A 17,009-nucleotide genomic window follows, 5' to 3' on the forward strand; every position below is an offset into this window, starting at 1 on the left:
CCCAGCTGACGATATTACTTCTGACAGCCGCAAATATTCGGAAAATATTCAAAAACTTGTTCAGTGGGAAATGACAACAACTTCCCGTGTTTTCTTCTAAGCTTGAAGGGAATGCGAGATAACAGCCAAGATTATTTTCCCTATTAGTTCCAGGAAAATGAAAAATGTTTATATTTTTCAATTTAATTTTTCCTCTCAACCTTGGAATTTTATGAGCTAGAAACCCAGTTACAACAACTTTGATAAATATAAAAGATGATGATTTGTTGTCGATTTTTTTAATCCACATTAAGCCCACCTTTACACGCAAAGTAAAACCAAATTTCATCATGCTTGAATAATTCTTAGCGTGTACCGCAAATAAACGCTAATTTTATAAATACAAAAAATGTTCCGCTTTTGCTGAAGCGAGAGGTGATGATGTAATCGGGGTCACGTTATCGACTATATATCAGCTTCGGCTAGCTGGCTTCTGAGCAACAATAGCTTTCGTGTCATTGGATATAACTTAACTTGGTGGCTTGAATAGCGGCTGGATTTTACCAGTGCAAAGAAAGGGAGATCTATTTTTGTGCGTGTGTGTTCATTTGACCATTTTATCGCAAGTTCCTCGAGTCCTATATTGTACTTACGTGGTAAGCTCGCTCCCGTGTGGTTTCCAACTTATTCACGTTGTCATTGTCCGATAAAACACGAATTCTAATTGGTTCTCGTTTTATATTCTCGCAGCCGATTGGACAAAACTAGTCACGTGGCTTACACAGATAAGTCTAGCCTACTGTGTGTGGCGGTGGTGTTCAACAGTGTGCAAAGGCATATTTGGTGTTACGAAACACGCAAATTTCTGTCTAATTTAAGGTTTTCTAAACAACTGCAAGACTGGAGTCGATTACTTTACCCATCGCCATGGATGACTCGGAATATGAGAGCCTGCCAACAGAGAAAGTTACAGTTCATCTTGCAGCAGGCGCCTTAGCTGGAGTGATGGAACATTGTGTAATGTACCCTGTCGACGTTGTAAAGGTACGATCAATCCGATTTACGGGCTTCTTGTCAGAATTTAACAACTCTAGTCCATAAGAATGGTCCAATAGACTTTCACAAGACGAAACGTGTTGTTTTCGGTTACGGTGGGCTAAAATATCGCCAATGTCTGGCGTTGAGGCTGGTCGCTCAAAGCGTGCCTTCGCGAAATTTGATATTAGGTCATTTGGGCTGCGGTTCAACTTTCCTCTAGATTTCGCTATTCTTCTGTGAATAATAGTCTCTTATCATTCGTGAGAACTTTTCAGGAGAATTTTGTTCATATTTTAATCATCTTTTAACTATATACTGATCATAACTTAACGTTTGTTTGCCAACGTCATTGTAGAAACCAACACGTTGTCGATATTCGGTCGGCAATATTGTAAATATAGTTCTCGGAAATAAGTACGGGCTGCCTGTCCAATGATTGTTTGCCTCGTTTATTTTTCATCCATCAGTTTAAAATATCAGCAATGTTTAATATCGAGAGTCGAAAATTAATGTGGATTTTTCCCTCTGAAATAAAATCTTATTAAATTTAAAGTACATTATAATAATTATTAATATAAAATAATTTGGGAATGTCTTGAATTTAATTTATTGTAAGGCAGATGAAGCCCACATAAGTACAAACCTTATTACAAAGACTTATACAAGTTGTATACACACATTATTACACAATTTTGGTAAACTTTAGACTAGACATAAAATAGCACCACTAATTTGCATATTTTCAGTGCGTACTAACAATAGGTGTATTGTTTGGTTCCAGAAAATATCCATACCCCCACCACGGAGGGAATTGGAAATTCCAGAGGGGTGGGGGGGGGGGGTCAAAGGCCCAGGAAATTCCGAGGAGGAGGGGGGGTTGCCAGTGAAATTACGTTTCCAGATGGTCAAGTTTGATGCAGTGCAAACTAGTTTCAAAATCGTTTCTTACCTACTCTACAAATGTTTTACATAGCAAAAATAGCACCCTGGGTTCTTGATTCACAATCGTTTTACATTTAAAACGGGTTTTCTTTCTCCTGAAAGCACACTGAAAGCAAACTATTTCACTGAAATCCTCCATGCTCGTTCGTGGATGCGGCCGCCATTACTTGTTACCAGTCCCCCAAAACTTGTCATATGGTTTGACCGAAATGCACTGGTGTCAAGCGTTGCTTGTTTCACGTTCGATCAAAGGAAAATCGTCCTTGTTTGTGAATAGTTTCACGTTTATTAGCGATGAAAATAGTGTAATGATGTCAGAAACTTGAGATTAACTTGTTCTTGTTGTTTCTGGCTATTTTTTGTAATTTTCCTGTTAAATTTTGCTTTCTAGGCGAGCATTAGCGATTTTGTGATCACGTCTTCGGTGAATGTTTATAATCAACACTTTTCAAATCCCTGTTCTGAACATTAAGCGGGTTTCTAAAGCGATTGGAATGAAAAGGGATGGATAGTTATACAACAAGGTAATTTGACAAGTTACTACCAGATATTTTTTCTGTTAACTTTTAAGGTAAATTTCTGTATTTTGTCTTCAACAGTACATGTATGTATCGGTTTAAGATATCTTCCGATCGATCAGTTATACACTATAACTGTTTACAAGAGTGGTGGCCTAAAATTTAGAGCATTGTACAATTAATCTTTTTTTCCAGAGGGGCTGGGGGGTACGCAATATACTTTTGGAAATTCCAGAGGGGTGGGGGGTTAATTTTTCTTAACAAAAAATGGAAATTCCAGAGAGGTGGGGGGGTCTTACGTTAAACTCCCTCCGTGGTGAGGGTATGGATATTTTCTGGAACCACACATTGTTTCATAAATGCCCAAATAACGATTTTTCACTTAATTACTTTTTAGACTAGGATGCAGAGTTTGTGTCCACATCCAAATGCTGTCTACAAAAATATTACCCACGCAATCACGTGTATGGTGAAAAAAGAAGGACTTTTAACACCTCTCAGGGGAATAAATGTGGTGGCACTAGGAGCAGGACCTGCACATGCCTTATACTTCAGTACATACGAAGCAACAAAGAAGTTCATAAATGGAAACCAGACATCATACAATCCGGTTTCGCATGGTAGGTACACGCTGACCCCAAATACCATTGCAGTAATCCGATATTCAATTTTCTGAAAATGTCTGTTTTTGCACTGTTTTACTGGCAAATGTTTTTCCTTAATAAGTTGTTTTACTTAACAGATTGTAGTTACCCCTAACTTAAAACAACATTTGACATCAAGTGAAAGTTTGTGTGCTATAAGTGAACTGTGCTTTTAGTACAAGCTTTTATTTTCCCAAAGAGAAAATGTTTTAAAATTTGCCAAATTTGTGTTTTGAACTTTTCATTGCGGGTTGTAGGTGTCATTTTGTTGCTTTGCAAACTTACAGCCGTAACACGCAGGTTAGGTATCAATGTTAAGCAGGCATTAGGTATTTTGCAGAACAGTTGTGCTTTTCTTTGAGTTGCAGCACCAGATGCATCTGGGAAGATGTTCCAGTAATGGTTTGATTACATGTACAGTTGAACCCTGCGTTTTCCACACCTGCCTTAAACAGACATCACATTATTAAAGATGGTGGTTTTGGTCTTAAGCTTATGAATTTTTTTTCTTAGTATGGACACCTTATAAGTCCAGTATACGGATACCTTCTATGGACCTGTCAGTGTCCATATTTATAAACAGGGTTCAACTGTGGTTTGTTTACTTATTAACTGTGTTGGGTATTAGCTACTGGATGGACTGAAGGTTATAGCATTTTTGTTTGGCCCATGTGTTGAGCTAGAAAGAAGGGATGTATTCACCAGGAATAAAATTCTTTTGGTATAAATTTAATGTTTTCCCTCATTGCTGTTGCTGTTACAGTAACTTTAAATAAATTTGAGTTTCTTGGTTATCTACACTAAGACCTAACTACTTTCTCTGTAAAAAAAAAAAAAACAAGCAAATTATTACTCATCTAATAACATCATGAAAATAAAGTAATATAATCTTTCAATTTTTTTTTTGTGATAGTTGATGAGCTATGGATTATGAGCATTGTACATTGCTCTGACTGCAAGTTCAAAAAGAAAAATGTTGTTATGGCTTCTACATTGCAACTTCTTACAGTAGTTAGGGAAAAACATTTGTTTACAGTCATTAACTGTCTGTGTTTTCATCTTTGTCCTCAGGTCTTGCTGGTGTGTGTGCTACAGTATTCCATGACGGTGCAATGAATCCCATAGAAGGTGTATCTTAAGCCACCGGCTAGTTTCTTTAACATATTACTCAATTAATGCTACACAGAAACTGGATGTAACATTTTCTAAAAATTTTAAACTTTTGGTAAGTTTAAGACTCTAATTCTGTTTTGTTGTACTTTCATGGTGTTTCATCAGTGGTCAAGCAAAGAATGCAGATATACGGCAGCCCATATCGTGGAGTTCTTCATTGTGTTAAGACTATATTTCAAGAGGAAGGAATCAGAGCCTTTTATCGCAGTTACACAACGCAACTCTCCATGAACATTCCGTTTCAGTGCTTGCACTTTACTGTGTACGAGTTTGCGCGAGAGACACTTAACCCATCGCGTGGATATGACCCAAAGACTCATGTGGTAGCAGGTGCAACTGCAGGGGCAGTGGCTGCTGCTTTGACGACGCCACTAGATGTGGCAAAGACATTACTTAACACCCAAGAAAAGAGTGCCGTGGGCATACTTGTTAGGCCTGAAGGACATGCTGTGTATGTGAGTGGTATGCTTACAGCATTCCGTTCCATCTACAAGTTACGGGGCTTCTCTGGCTATTTCCAAGGACTGCAAGCTAGAGTGCTCTATCAGATGCCGTCTTGTGCTATCTGCTGGTCAGTTTACGAGTTTTTCAAGCATTTCTTGCACTTCACAGAGACAGAAGCTGAGTATGAACTCTCAGTGGTGTGAAGAGTTGTTACATGCAAGTTTGAAGGAGAAATCTCGGCTGCAGTGGATAAAGCCAGTTTCATCTTCAGCAGAAATGGTGATCCGCAATACAAAGAAGCCAATTGCAGCACTGCTGCAAGGTTTGTCTTCCATGGAATGCCGTAGTGGAGTACAAATGAAGAGAGAATTTTCGGCCGCAGAGTGTTCTGCCAGTTTTCAAATCTTCTGACGAGACCACAGCAGTATTGAAAGTTACATGCCATCCAAGACAAGAGAAGGGAGAAAGGAATTTCGGCTTCAGTGGTTACATGCCAGTTCCTGTGGTCTACTGCTGTGGTTGTAAAATGTAGATGGAAGTCAAACACAAGATGGGAGAGAGGAATTTCGCCTTCAGAGTTGACATGCCAGTTCCTGCTCCCATTGCTCTAGTTTTTAAATGTAGATGGAAAAGTCACTGAATGTGATCCAAGACGGACGAAAGGAAATTCGGTTGCAGAGTTTACAGACCAGTTCCTGCGTTCTACCCTATGAATTTATCTATGTATTCTTGGTGCCTTGATAACCTAAAGATAGACTGTAATGTGGTTTATTGTGCATTGACTGGAAGCATAACCAAAATGTTTTTTTCGGAAATGGTTAAAAGGAATAAACAGGTACCCTGGACTGATTTTACACAATAATGCTGGATGATTGTTAGTTTTCACTTTGCATCTTAAAGCTGTAGACTGTGACTTTATGCAGGAACCTTTTTCTGGAACTTTAATAGACAGTAATGTTCAATTGAACACTCAGGACAATCAAATCTGACAAATAATGTTAATGGATTAACACCAAAGTGTTGGAGAAGCTGCAATTTTCATGCCAATTTTTCACACGGAGATCTTATCTGTGTGTGTTTGTTTACCATGACAAAACAAAGATGATGGTGATGGACAATCGAATCAGTATTATTTAATTGTGGGGTGGCTGCTCTTTGAAGAAGAATTCGCTGTTACAGTGTTTAGCCGTTTCTTCTTCCTTTAAGGCACAGGGCTCATTGCAGAGATAAAGACAGGACTATAGACATTCTCTGCTGGGCTTCGGTGTCTTTTGTTTGGCTGCAAAGCCTTCTACCAGTCTAGCCATTTGACTGGTGCATGACTTTTAACCATTGTACTTAGAATAATAGAGATCTATCCAGTCATAGTATGTTAATAGTTTTTAAAAATATCTAATAAGCAGAGCAGAACAGAAGCTCGGCTGCAGAGGATTTTGCCAGTTTCATTCTGAAAAGTTAGGTTGTATTATTCTCGTATATAGTTTGTAAAATAAAACCAATAGATTACAAGTTATTTGAGCTATCCTGACTCTGTTGTGTAATAATGTTAGATGCTTTGTTTTTCAAGTACCAGGCCTCAACCTAGTTGGCGGTTTCATTGGCGTATGGGAGAAAAAAACATTAATTAAGTTGTCATTGTGTGAAGAAAGGATATTTTTTTATATGCACTTTGTAACTGTGGTAATTTTTGGGGTGCAATTAAGAGGGGGGAGGGGGTGGTATTCTACCTTAGAAATTTTGCAGAATTAAGTTATTGAAGTCCATATTTCCTGCATTCTGAGAGTCATTTTAACCCTCACTCCCGTATAAGGTGAACCTTTCTGGCCCATGGGGCAGTGCGGATGCACCCATTGCACCCCCCCCCCCCCCTCTAAGGCCCTGTGTAAGTGGGTACGCTTGCCCTGGCTTGACTGTAATGCTGTCGTGGTGTATACAGTGAAAGTGTACCAATAGTTTATTCTAGACCTCCCTGGACTTGAACCTTGATAAAAATAGCAAAACAGGTCAGAAGTTCTTTCCAGAATATTGTGTGATTTTATACATAACTTTATTGCACTTTTCAGGTTTTTTTTGTGATTACTATTGAACTTCATAGTTTTATAGATAATTGTATTCATGACAAAATATTTTATAAAATTATTTTAATAGAATTTCTTTTGACAAGGAATTTGCAACAAAATTTCATTGTGTTGCTCCATAAAATATCCATACCTCCCCCCACGGAAGCGATTCTTTTAAAAGAATCCCCCACCCCTCTGTAAATGCCAGTTAAATTTCGTACATTTCTCTAAAATTTTTGGTCTTTGAGACCCCCCCCCCCCCCAGGAAATTTCCAATCGCTTCCGTGGGAGGAGTATGGATATTTTTTGGAACTATACATTAGTACACATTAACAGGTGGCTACTCACAGTTTAGTCAAATTTATAAGTTTGTGAACTACCTATCACTGACTGGCTTTCTGTCAGAGATAGACCACTAATGAGTAGCTGGAAGAATCCTTGAAGATACCATGGCAAGATGTTCCCTTTCATTCATGAATCACAAAAAAATAGGAAATTCTAGTTAGATCTGCTAGGAAAGGTTAAACTATACTTACTATTGGTTTGTTTTAAAAATGTATGCTTGTCAAAAATGAAGACTTGATCCACTCAGATTTTTAGAAATTGATATTACACTTATACAGCTCAGTGGGGATATGATAAAGGAAAAAAGATGTCTTGATACAAAACCAAATTCTCTAACACAAAATCACAAAAATTTATCGGAAACAGTAACGAGTAGGACTTGAGCTTTTGATGTGCCTAATGTGTACTTTCAGGTACTTCTCCTTGATCGTAGGCCTAGATGTAGTAGCTAAGGCTAGCACTCAAGCATGGTAGAACAGGGACAGGGTGATCCCATCCCCTTACTCACAAACATGCATATCACATGCTCATACTGTCTGAATCAATTGTGTCACCACACATGGACCCCTTATCACCCTGCTCTTGCCAAGATCCTAAGTTTTGCAGAGCTGCAACTAATGACCCTACTGAAGGTATATGGGCCTTAATTGCCTGACAGTTCATCACTAGCTACTGGCTATGATGGCATAATAATTATATTCTGCATGAACTATAACAGCCTTTTAGTTATCATCTGGAAGAACAGAGATGATCATTCCATATCTTGGCCAGCGATATTCCCTTGGAAGGACAAGCTGAAAATGAAAAACAAAGGGTGCATGTGGTAAACTTAGAGAATTTCTATAATTTCTCAAGTAGAGTCAACTCTAGTGTTATAGACACCTCCCTAGAATTTAAGACCTGCCATGCAGTCATTTTTAGGGGGGATTGCCCCTAAAAACAACTTCGTGGGAGGCTATGTTATTTAGAAACACCCTGTTTTTATTATGGTCAGGAGTGGAAGTGCTGTGAAAACGATTCCCACTATTCCTGGACTTTCTTTATTACAGACACCAAATTGTGCTACCAAAGATATAACGGGAGTTGGACTATAACATGCGTGAAGCTTGTACAAGAAATCCAGATCACATTTGGGGTTTAATGGGTCACAACTCATGGGCATTATATGACGTACCTCACTGGGCCTTGTTAAATCATCCAGGTCTCTGTCAAGCCTTTGCAAAAAGTCGTCTGTAATCAGCACCTGGTGATTAGGATGCAGCGCATTATTTGAAATATTAAGGTTGAAACATGAGTTGCAACGTCCATAATTTACATGTACTTACAGTTTACAGATCCAGGGAAAAAAATTACCACTCATTGGTCAGATTGCTATCAGGATGCTAGCCAGCCCACCCACTGTAAATTTTAATAATACATAGTGAACTTTGTTAAGTACCAGTTTTTAGACAAATTGAAAGGATGGCACAGTCTAGCTTATTTCTTTAGAACTACAGTCAACTCTCTCTTAACAGACACCTCTATAAGACGGACACCTCCATAAGATGGACACATGGTGACGGTCCCTGCCCTTTTACAGTCATTTTACTGTAACCAAACTCCCTATAAGATGGACACCTCTCTAAGACGGACAACAGACACTTTGAAATCATTCACAGACACTTGAGAAGTGTTTTTTTTATCATGTTTAATTAGTGAAAATACTTCCAAACTTTGTATTGACCTAAAGCAAAGTTAGTTAGCGACCTAAGGATACGTATAAAAGAAATGAGACACTGTGAATCCTGACCACTGAATAGGATACGTGTATACCAAGCTTACTAACCAAAAACATTACTTTTCTGCTTACGTGTATGGGCACTAAAGAAGTCGTTTTCAACTTACAGTTTAACAGTTTGCGTAGAAGCTCTCAATTTTTGCTTTAACAAGCAAATACGTTCCTTTCATTATTCTAGTCTTGTTGCAGTTAGCAAATGTTTGTTGCATTGTGCAAAGGTTTAGCTTTATTATCTCGGAATTACTGGTGTCGTGTTACTTTGACTCTCTACAGAGCGGACACCTCTCTAAGACGGACAGCTGCGGCCAGTCCCGAAGGTGTCCGTCTTAGAGAGAGTTGACTGTATCAGAAAATACAGTGGAACTCTAGGGTCCTGCCAAAAGCCCTGACTTTTTTAGGCTTAATAACGTTCTAAAGGCAAGACAGTTAACTGTCAGTATCCTGGCTGTTTAAATTGGTCCAGGCAAATAAATGCTGGGGGTGACCCTGCGATGGACAAGCATCTCATTGTGTGTAGAAAAACTTCTACTTGCTATTAAAGCAGAGTTAAGAGCCAGCCATATGGGACCTTTTATAGGCATGCAATGTGTGCTAAAGGCTATAATTTATGTAGCTGTAGCCTTTGCATGCATTGCATGCCTTATGCGGATAAATTATTTATACAGAACATAGCAAACACTAGATGTACCTGAAGCCAGGTCCCACAGGCTGCAAACCTGTGTTCATTGTCAGTTATGGAGCCTGTGACATTAGAAGTCACAAAGGTAATGGCCATGTCATTAACTGAACTGTGGAATGTAAAATGTCGTCCATGATTTAGACGGCCTCTGCGGAATAACAAGATTAACAGGAAAATGTGAGTGCTTGTTTAGGACATGCCCCACTTACTCAGGACTACACACTATGCACTGAATCATCTGATGAAAATTTACAGAGTAATTAGTTGCAAACTTAATAAAAACTTTGAAAAAAATATTAATACTATCTGAGAGTTGTTAAACGTTGTGCATAATTTTTTTCAAAGAAAGGTCAAATTAATATTTGATAGAGAGTACTCCAAGTTGTGTGTACTGCAAGTGCTTTACTGATATATTCTGGCAACACTTACTCACCTTAAAGCAAGTGGTAGAAGCATGGCGGCCTCCAAACCAAACCTTAGATGAATCCCTCTTAGCGTCCTTGTCCGAGAAATCTCACTTACAACACTGCTACAAGCCGGCCTCTCAGATGCAAGCCCGTCCACTGTGGGCCTTTTGGGTGTCACTGAAGACCCTGTGCATATCGGAGGCAGGACAGGGAAGCGTGTGGGCAGGTCTCTTCCTGTCAGAGCGTCGTGAGATGAGCCAGGAGGGAATCCAGTGTGTTGGCTGGAAGAATTGTTCACAAAGTTCTCTTCCCACCAGCATTTAGCACTGACACCACTAAGATTGGAACCTTCTTTCTCAATTCCTGTTGTAACTGTTTGCTGTTCAACAAAAGGTTTGGGATGTCAGTTGCAACAACTACTCATTGTGTAGTTCCATTAATAAATTAAATAAATTATTATCCATACCTTCTCCACGGAAGGGATTTCTCCTTTTTAAGACCCCCCAAAGTGCCCCTCTGGAAATCCAATTTAGCTTTATAAATTTTCCTTAACGTTTTTGGCCTTTGAGACCCCTCCCACCCCCAGCAATTTCCAATCAGCTCTTCTTTGGGGGGAGTATGGACTTTTTCTGGAACCACACATTCTTAAAAGAGTCCTTATTGTATGGGGACCTAGTGACGCTATAGCTCAAGTGGTATGACAAGAGAATTTTTCAAATTTCAGAGGTCACATGTTGAAATCTCACTGACGTCACACAAGAGAAACATGTCAATCAAATCAACATTACCTGAAGAGAGGGATCAATTTCAAAGATTGACTCAATTCTATCCATGTCTGTTACAAGCCATGGCCCACCAGCACTACAGAGATTAAGGAAACAAAACTATTACTGTTATTTTGCAAGAAGCAAATTTATTAAACTGAAAAACTAGAATAAGAATTAAAACAATTTGAAAGCAAGCTCCCTCTAGATAGTTTCATTATTGATCATCCCCTGTAGAAAGTCCCCCATAGTTGGTATCTCCAATATTTATTTATTTATTTATTTATTTATTTATCTAGGGGCAACCGCACAAACAAGATAGTGACAATCATTTTTGCGATTTTCGTGGTCGGTTATAACATTAAAACTTTATTTCACTGTTATCGACTCTCCGAGATCATCCGTTTACATGTAGTTAAAAAACACCATGAACGCCACATCCATGGAAGAGGAAGAGTAGAGCAGTACTACTTCTTCGGGGAGTGTCAAGCACATAAGACCCTCGTCCTGAGTGACACATAAATTGCAGACAATAGGCTACCCTAATACCAAACTCTGTAGTAGCTCGATTATGGAGACTATACGGAGCGGGATATCCTCTTTGACCATGTCAATGAGACGTGTGCCCGTGTAAATGTCATATTTTGAAAGAAACATCTTCAAACTGATAATGGATACAGAGTGTCCGAAGCAAGTCTTCGAAATTTAAAAGTATGTTTTTTCTCAAATGTTTAATTTCGCCCATACTTTTAAGAAATCTCGCTAATATTTTGAAAGGTACGATTTTCTTTAACTTCCTAAACATGCACGACAGTGACCATACACCACTTATATATCAAACAACGTAGCTCCTAGCTTCCTAGTCAACAAAGGAATTGTATTGTGTAGAATTGTTGCTGGACGCACACAGTTGGCTTTTTGCCCAGCAAACTAGTACTAATTAAGATAAAGATATACGAACGAGAATTTCGCTCGCATAGCGACCCCTTACTCTCTCAACGAAACAACTCAATGTAAACAATAAAAGTAAGTTAGACTTTTGATGCATTTAACCAACAATTTAAGCAATGAGATGTGCCCGCACACACTCAAGATAAATAAACTGAACTCTTGCCGATCAAAATAAATGTTAGCAAGTTTTAAGAAAATATATAAGCAAGACGTTTGCTCGTACACGCTCGAGATAATTTAAAAGTAATTTTCGCCCAAAAGAGCAAGCGAGACTTTTACTCGTAATGAAAAAATAAAGGAAAAAGAAAAAAAAATGAGTTCCGTCCAGATTTGAACCAACGACCGGGACATACAGCATGTGGAACTACTCTCTCCCAAATGAGCTATTGTAACGTTTTACAGTACAGAAATTTTTTTGGGATTATTTATATATTATATTTGAACAAGCTTTAAAAAATCGTTAACTGTTCAGCTATGAGTAAACAAATTGCTTTAAACGAATGCCTCTATTTTAGCCAGTCATACAGAGATAATGTCCACCAAATTTCGTTAATATCGAATGGGAGCGAATTATTTATATATATGCAAAAAAATTAGTTTCACCTGGAGCATAACAGCTTGATTTCTCGGTGGTGTTTTTTTTTTCTACACTACAAGCGTTCCAATTCTATCGACGGTTGAAGTCTCTCTGAAATAGCTGGCGTTCGAACTCAACATACTGAAATATCAAAATTTACTATTGCGTTTGTTAAAATAAAATGGCATACTCAGAAAAAAAAAATGATTATAGCATCCGTTTGCATTTGAACCAACGACCAAGGCATACACAACTTCCGTAGAAGTGTTCTCTACCAACTGAGCTATCGTAACTTTGCATGGTACAAACTATTTTGTTTTGTATATTTGAATATTATATTGGACGCGCTTGGGAAAAAAATGTTTAACTACTCGGTTATGATTAAACAAAACCCGAAAAAATCGCTTTGTTTTAGCTTGTCGTACAGAGAGAATTTCCACCCAATTTCTGCTCTGCATGTCGCAATAATATTCAAGCGCAGCAAATAATTGAAATATATGCAATTACAGAGCATATATGGGCACGTTGCACAGAATTGCTAATTTCTTGACTCTTGAAAGATCAACACCAAAAACCAAAATGTAGTGATATTAAGAGTCGTACAGAGAAACTTCATGCCAGATTTTAGAATGAAAGGTGAAATATTCGAGCCATAGAATTATTTAATCACAAAGATGATTTACATAATTACAGAGCAATGTATAGGAACATCACAGAATCGCAAATTTCTCAACTCTTGAAAGATTTTTATCAAAAACAAAAATGTAGGGTTATTAAGAGTCAAACAGAGATACTTCATGCCAAATTTTAGACTGAAAGGTGTAATATTCGAGCCGTAGAATTATTTAATGGCATTTATTTAATTTTTACAGAGCAATGTATAGGCACGTTGAACACAATTGCTAATATCTCGGCACTCGAAACATTTTCATCCAAAACAAAAATGTAGGGTTATAAAGAGTCATACAGAGATACTTCATGCCAAATTTAAGACTGAAAGGTGCAATATTCGAGCCGTAGAATTATTTAATGGCATTTATTTAATTTTTACAGAGTAATGTATGGGCACGTTGAACAGAATTGCTAATTTCTCTGCACTCGAAAAATTTTCATCCAAAACAAAAAGGTAGGGTTATAAAGAGTCATATAGAGATACTTCATGCCAAATTTTAGACCGAAAGGTGTAATATTCGAGCCGTAGAATTATTTAATCGACTTAATTATTTAATTTTATTTATTTTATATCTTGTTTGTGTAATAATTAAGGATTCATACAAGTACAGGTGCTTAACAATAGGACATAAGTCCCCTACTTGGTTAAAACACCCACACCCAGCCCCCTAAAAAATATCCCGAAAAACGCCTTCCCTGACCCGACTAAACTACAAATCAAATAAATCTAAATAACACAAATACAATCTGAAATATACTAATCAACTTAACAAGTACAGACAGAGAAAATATTAACACGGCGACACTTAGGACAAATTAATTTAAAAGAATGAAAATTGACACCATCAAAAACATTTAAAAGTCTAGTAAAATAAAACGACTTAAGTTTACTTTTAAAAGAGCTTATAGTGTCGGAATCTTTGATATTTTTAGGTAAACTGTTCCATATCAAAGTTATTCTGTTGAAGTAAAAGTCTCGGAAGGAAGACGTATGACAAGCGTTTGTCTTTAAATGCAGCCCTGATGAAGCATGGCGCATGTTGCCCTTTAGAAAACCAATAAACAGTCCTTCTGTTGACACTGTCCCCCTGTATAAAAAACCTCCTTGATACAAATCTTCTAGTTAATGATTTCCTCAAAATGTTAGGTACCTTATGTTGAAACTCCCCTAGGAAGTCCCCTGGGTGATAGTCCCCATATCAACAGTCCCTTGTGGAAGTCAGTCTCCAGTTCAGAATGTGTACAATGTAGATTGTCCCCTCATCTCCCTATGATTAGAAGGCTGGTTGATAATTACTGTTAACTAGTACACTTACGGTGGTACTTTTCGTAAGAGATCCAGCACAGCAGGACCATTCCAATGTTGGGCTGCCTGCAGCTCCTCTGTGCAAATTCCAACTGCCTGTCATGAGACAGATCAGAAGAAAAAAAAAGCAATTAGTGTGAGGAACAATATTAATAGCAGAACGGTAACAATCCTCTCTGGAGTGTCAATTCAGTATAAAAATTTTAACACACAAGACTTAAAATGAAACAGAAAGATCGATTGAAAACCCGATCAAGGAAATTATTACCTGAATGAAGCGAACTGTTCCCAAGGGACTTGTTATGACTGGTAGCCGAGGATCATCCACCATCAACATGTGCTGTATGTGTGATGGATTACAGTTGTATTGACCAGCAGCAGATGGTGTCTGGTCTAAAGGAAGGTGCCAGGAAACGTGGTCGCCACCGTACAATGTGTTTTCTGTTAAAAGATAATTATTATTACAAATGTGTGCCAAACAGTTGAGTTAATGACCCTAAGGAATAATAAGTGTTATTGTTACTTGCCTGTCTGGAACACATAGCGAGCAAGAGATTGCAGTAGTTCTGCTGGCCAGCTGGGTGGAGATGTCTCTCCAGCTTGTTTCTTCAAGCGAAACGTAAGCTCAAAACCAAACCCACTGGGACTGTCTCCCCTGGTGACTCTGTGGAACAACAATGACAATTATAAGAAATTGGTAAATAAGTCTAGCCAGTGAACATAGGGAAGAAAAGGTACCTAAGGCCCGCCGCACACTAGAGCATCTAGCTGAGCTAACTGCCTCACGTGCCCATTGGCTTAGCAGATTCCTCTCATGTGTGGGACATTTTTTGTGAAAATTTTATCTCATGTTTGATATTTTTTGCCTTGAGAGGAAAAATCCTCAACGTGTGGGGGCAACATGAGCTACTTACTCAGCCAGAAATATCAACTGACCAATAAACACACACAGAATGCTCAGGTGATTCAACTTGGCGGCTTCCGAATCAAACTTGCTAAGCACTTTCCTCCCTGTCTGCAGTGAAATGTGCAGTGAGTAAATGGCTGAGCAAATGGGTACGTGAGGCGAATGGCGAATAGCAAAGCTAGTTGCTCTAGTGTGAGGCTGGCTTAAGCCTACTGTTTCCTGACTATACAGCAGACAAATATTGATAATAATTCTTGGTCTTTGTATTAATGCATCAAGTATTGTCAATATAATGAATTGCATATTAATACATACTCATGAACACGCCCATCACCATGGAGATCTGACAGCCCTGATGAGATATAGTGCCAGTGAGATGGAATGCCGTCCATTGGACTTCCTGGATTGTTGAACATACTGATGAAATCCAGTGGATCAGGACCACCAAGCCTGGAAAAAAATTTACGTAGTCACCTTCCTTGGGACATAGACATGTACTGTGATGGGAAACATCCTAAAACTGCAAACTGTTGCATAATATGAGATAACAAAACAGCATTGACGCTCACTACAGTTCTAATGGTTTTCTACGGAAAGGGTGCCAAGCAAAAATTCTAATTGGTCTGGCACACTGACTGAAATATTCAATGTGTGAAAATTATCAAAATCAATTTTCAAAATTCCCTAACTTTTCCCTGACAAAAATAAACTTTCCTTGACCAAAAAAATACAAAATGTCAGATATTATAGTAGCGGCCATTACTAGCCACCACTTCAAAAAAAAAAATAGACATCGCTGAGATCACATTGACCTAAATATTTCTTCCAGTCCTCAGTGGAAGTAGATCGGAGGTGTCACAATTTTCCCTGACTTGTCTTCAAAATGTCAATTTTCTCTGACTCAAAATAAAATTCCCCGACTTCCCTGACCTTCAAGAATTTTTTTTTCACTGACCATTTCCTGACCTGTGGCAACCCTGTGTACTGACAACCTGAGTCATAGTCTTTCTTGCTGTTTTAAAAATTTATTTGTGAGATCAGCGTCGTTTCGTGGTTATGCCAGAAATTACACCGTGGAAATTAACAGGATTATAGGAAAAGACACTCATGGAAAGATATACGATCCGCAGCACACAAATACGTGTTCAAATGTTTCCGGATTTCTGGCAACATGCATGTATTGTTATCTCATGTTCGTTAGGTAAATACTCACCAATATTTGACCAGTGCAGTAACTTGTAGCGGGTTAGGTTGATCGGGGTAAACTTGTCTCAAAGTGGAGTAGATTGCCTCCAGCCCGCGAGGTGTTGGAACACTCGGCGCTGGCATAGAAATTCCACAATATCCTGCAGACATGATTGCTCGATTTTGTAGCCGTCGACGCGAAAAATAAGGCAATCTTCGACGCCTGCGACCTCAATGGATAAACAAATATCCCCTTTGATCCTCAGATTTCGATTGTCCAAAAATTAAACATCAGCACAGCGATAAATACAAGTGTAAGATCAAAACACAACTGAAGGAATTTGACGCGTGTTGGTGGGTGACAAAAATCCGCGATCACGCCGGACAGGAGGTCGTTGTTTAGAGCGCGGACAGCTGTTTCGTTCACAAAAAATCAATAGAAAGAAAGCTCTTGAACATCAAACTTCATCAAGCTGACATTTTTATACTCCCATTGAGTACATCAATTCCAAAGTGTTTACAAAATTGAGTATTTTTGTTTGCCAAACATGAATTTCAGATGTGTAATAAATTTCGGCAAGAGACTGGAACCGAGATGTTGCTATCGAGCACAGACTTCTGGGATATCCCTTCTTCAATTT

At 38.4% G+C, this 17,009-nt stretch overlaps 2 protein-coding genes across 2 annotated transcripts; one reads left to right on the top strand and one right to left on the bottom strand.

The window, feature by feature from the left end:
* The first annotated feature begins 759 nt into the window (after positions 1-759).
* On the top strand, positions 760-6,251 carry LOC144642456 (mitoferrin-2-like). The gene is made up of 4 exons (XM_078501414.1): positions 760-1,023; positions 2,875-3,097; positions 4,193-4,249; positions 4,400-6,251. Exons 1-4 carry the CDS (start codon positions 907-909, stop codon positions 4,939-4,941), a joined length of 939 nt encoding a protein of 312 aa, XP_078357540.1. The 5' UTR covers positions 760-906; the 3' UTR covers positions 4,942-6,251.
* A 799-nt stretch (positions 6,252-7,050) lies between these two features.
* LOC144642458 (suppressor of fused homolog) lies at positions 7,051-16,942 on the bottom strand. The gene is made up of 10 exons (XM_078501416.1): positions 16,397-16,942; positions 15,499-15,633; positions 14,804-14,940; positions 14,545-14,717; positions 14,287-14,372; positions 10,795-10,867; positions 10,033-10,385; positions 9,609-9,747; positions 8,318-8,386; positions 7,051-7,937 (listed from the first exon to the last, which is right to left on the bottom strand). The coding sequence occupies exons 1-10, from the start codon at positions 16,537-16,539 to the stop codon at positions 7,866-7,868; spliced, it is 1,380 nt and encodes a 459-aa protein (XP_078357542.1). The 5' UTR covers positions 16,540-16,942; the 3' UTR covers positions 7,051-7,865.
* Positions 16,943-17,009: the final 67 nt, after the last annotated feature.

The sequence above is a fragment of the Oculina patagonica genome, chromosome 2 (assembly GCF_052425735.1).
Source record: "Oculina patagonica isolate OP01 chromosome 2, crgOcupat, whole genome shotgun sequence".
Lineage (NCBI taxonomy): Eukaryota > Metazoa > Cnidaria > Anthozoa > Scleractinia > Oculinidae > Oculina > Oculina patagonica.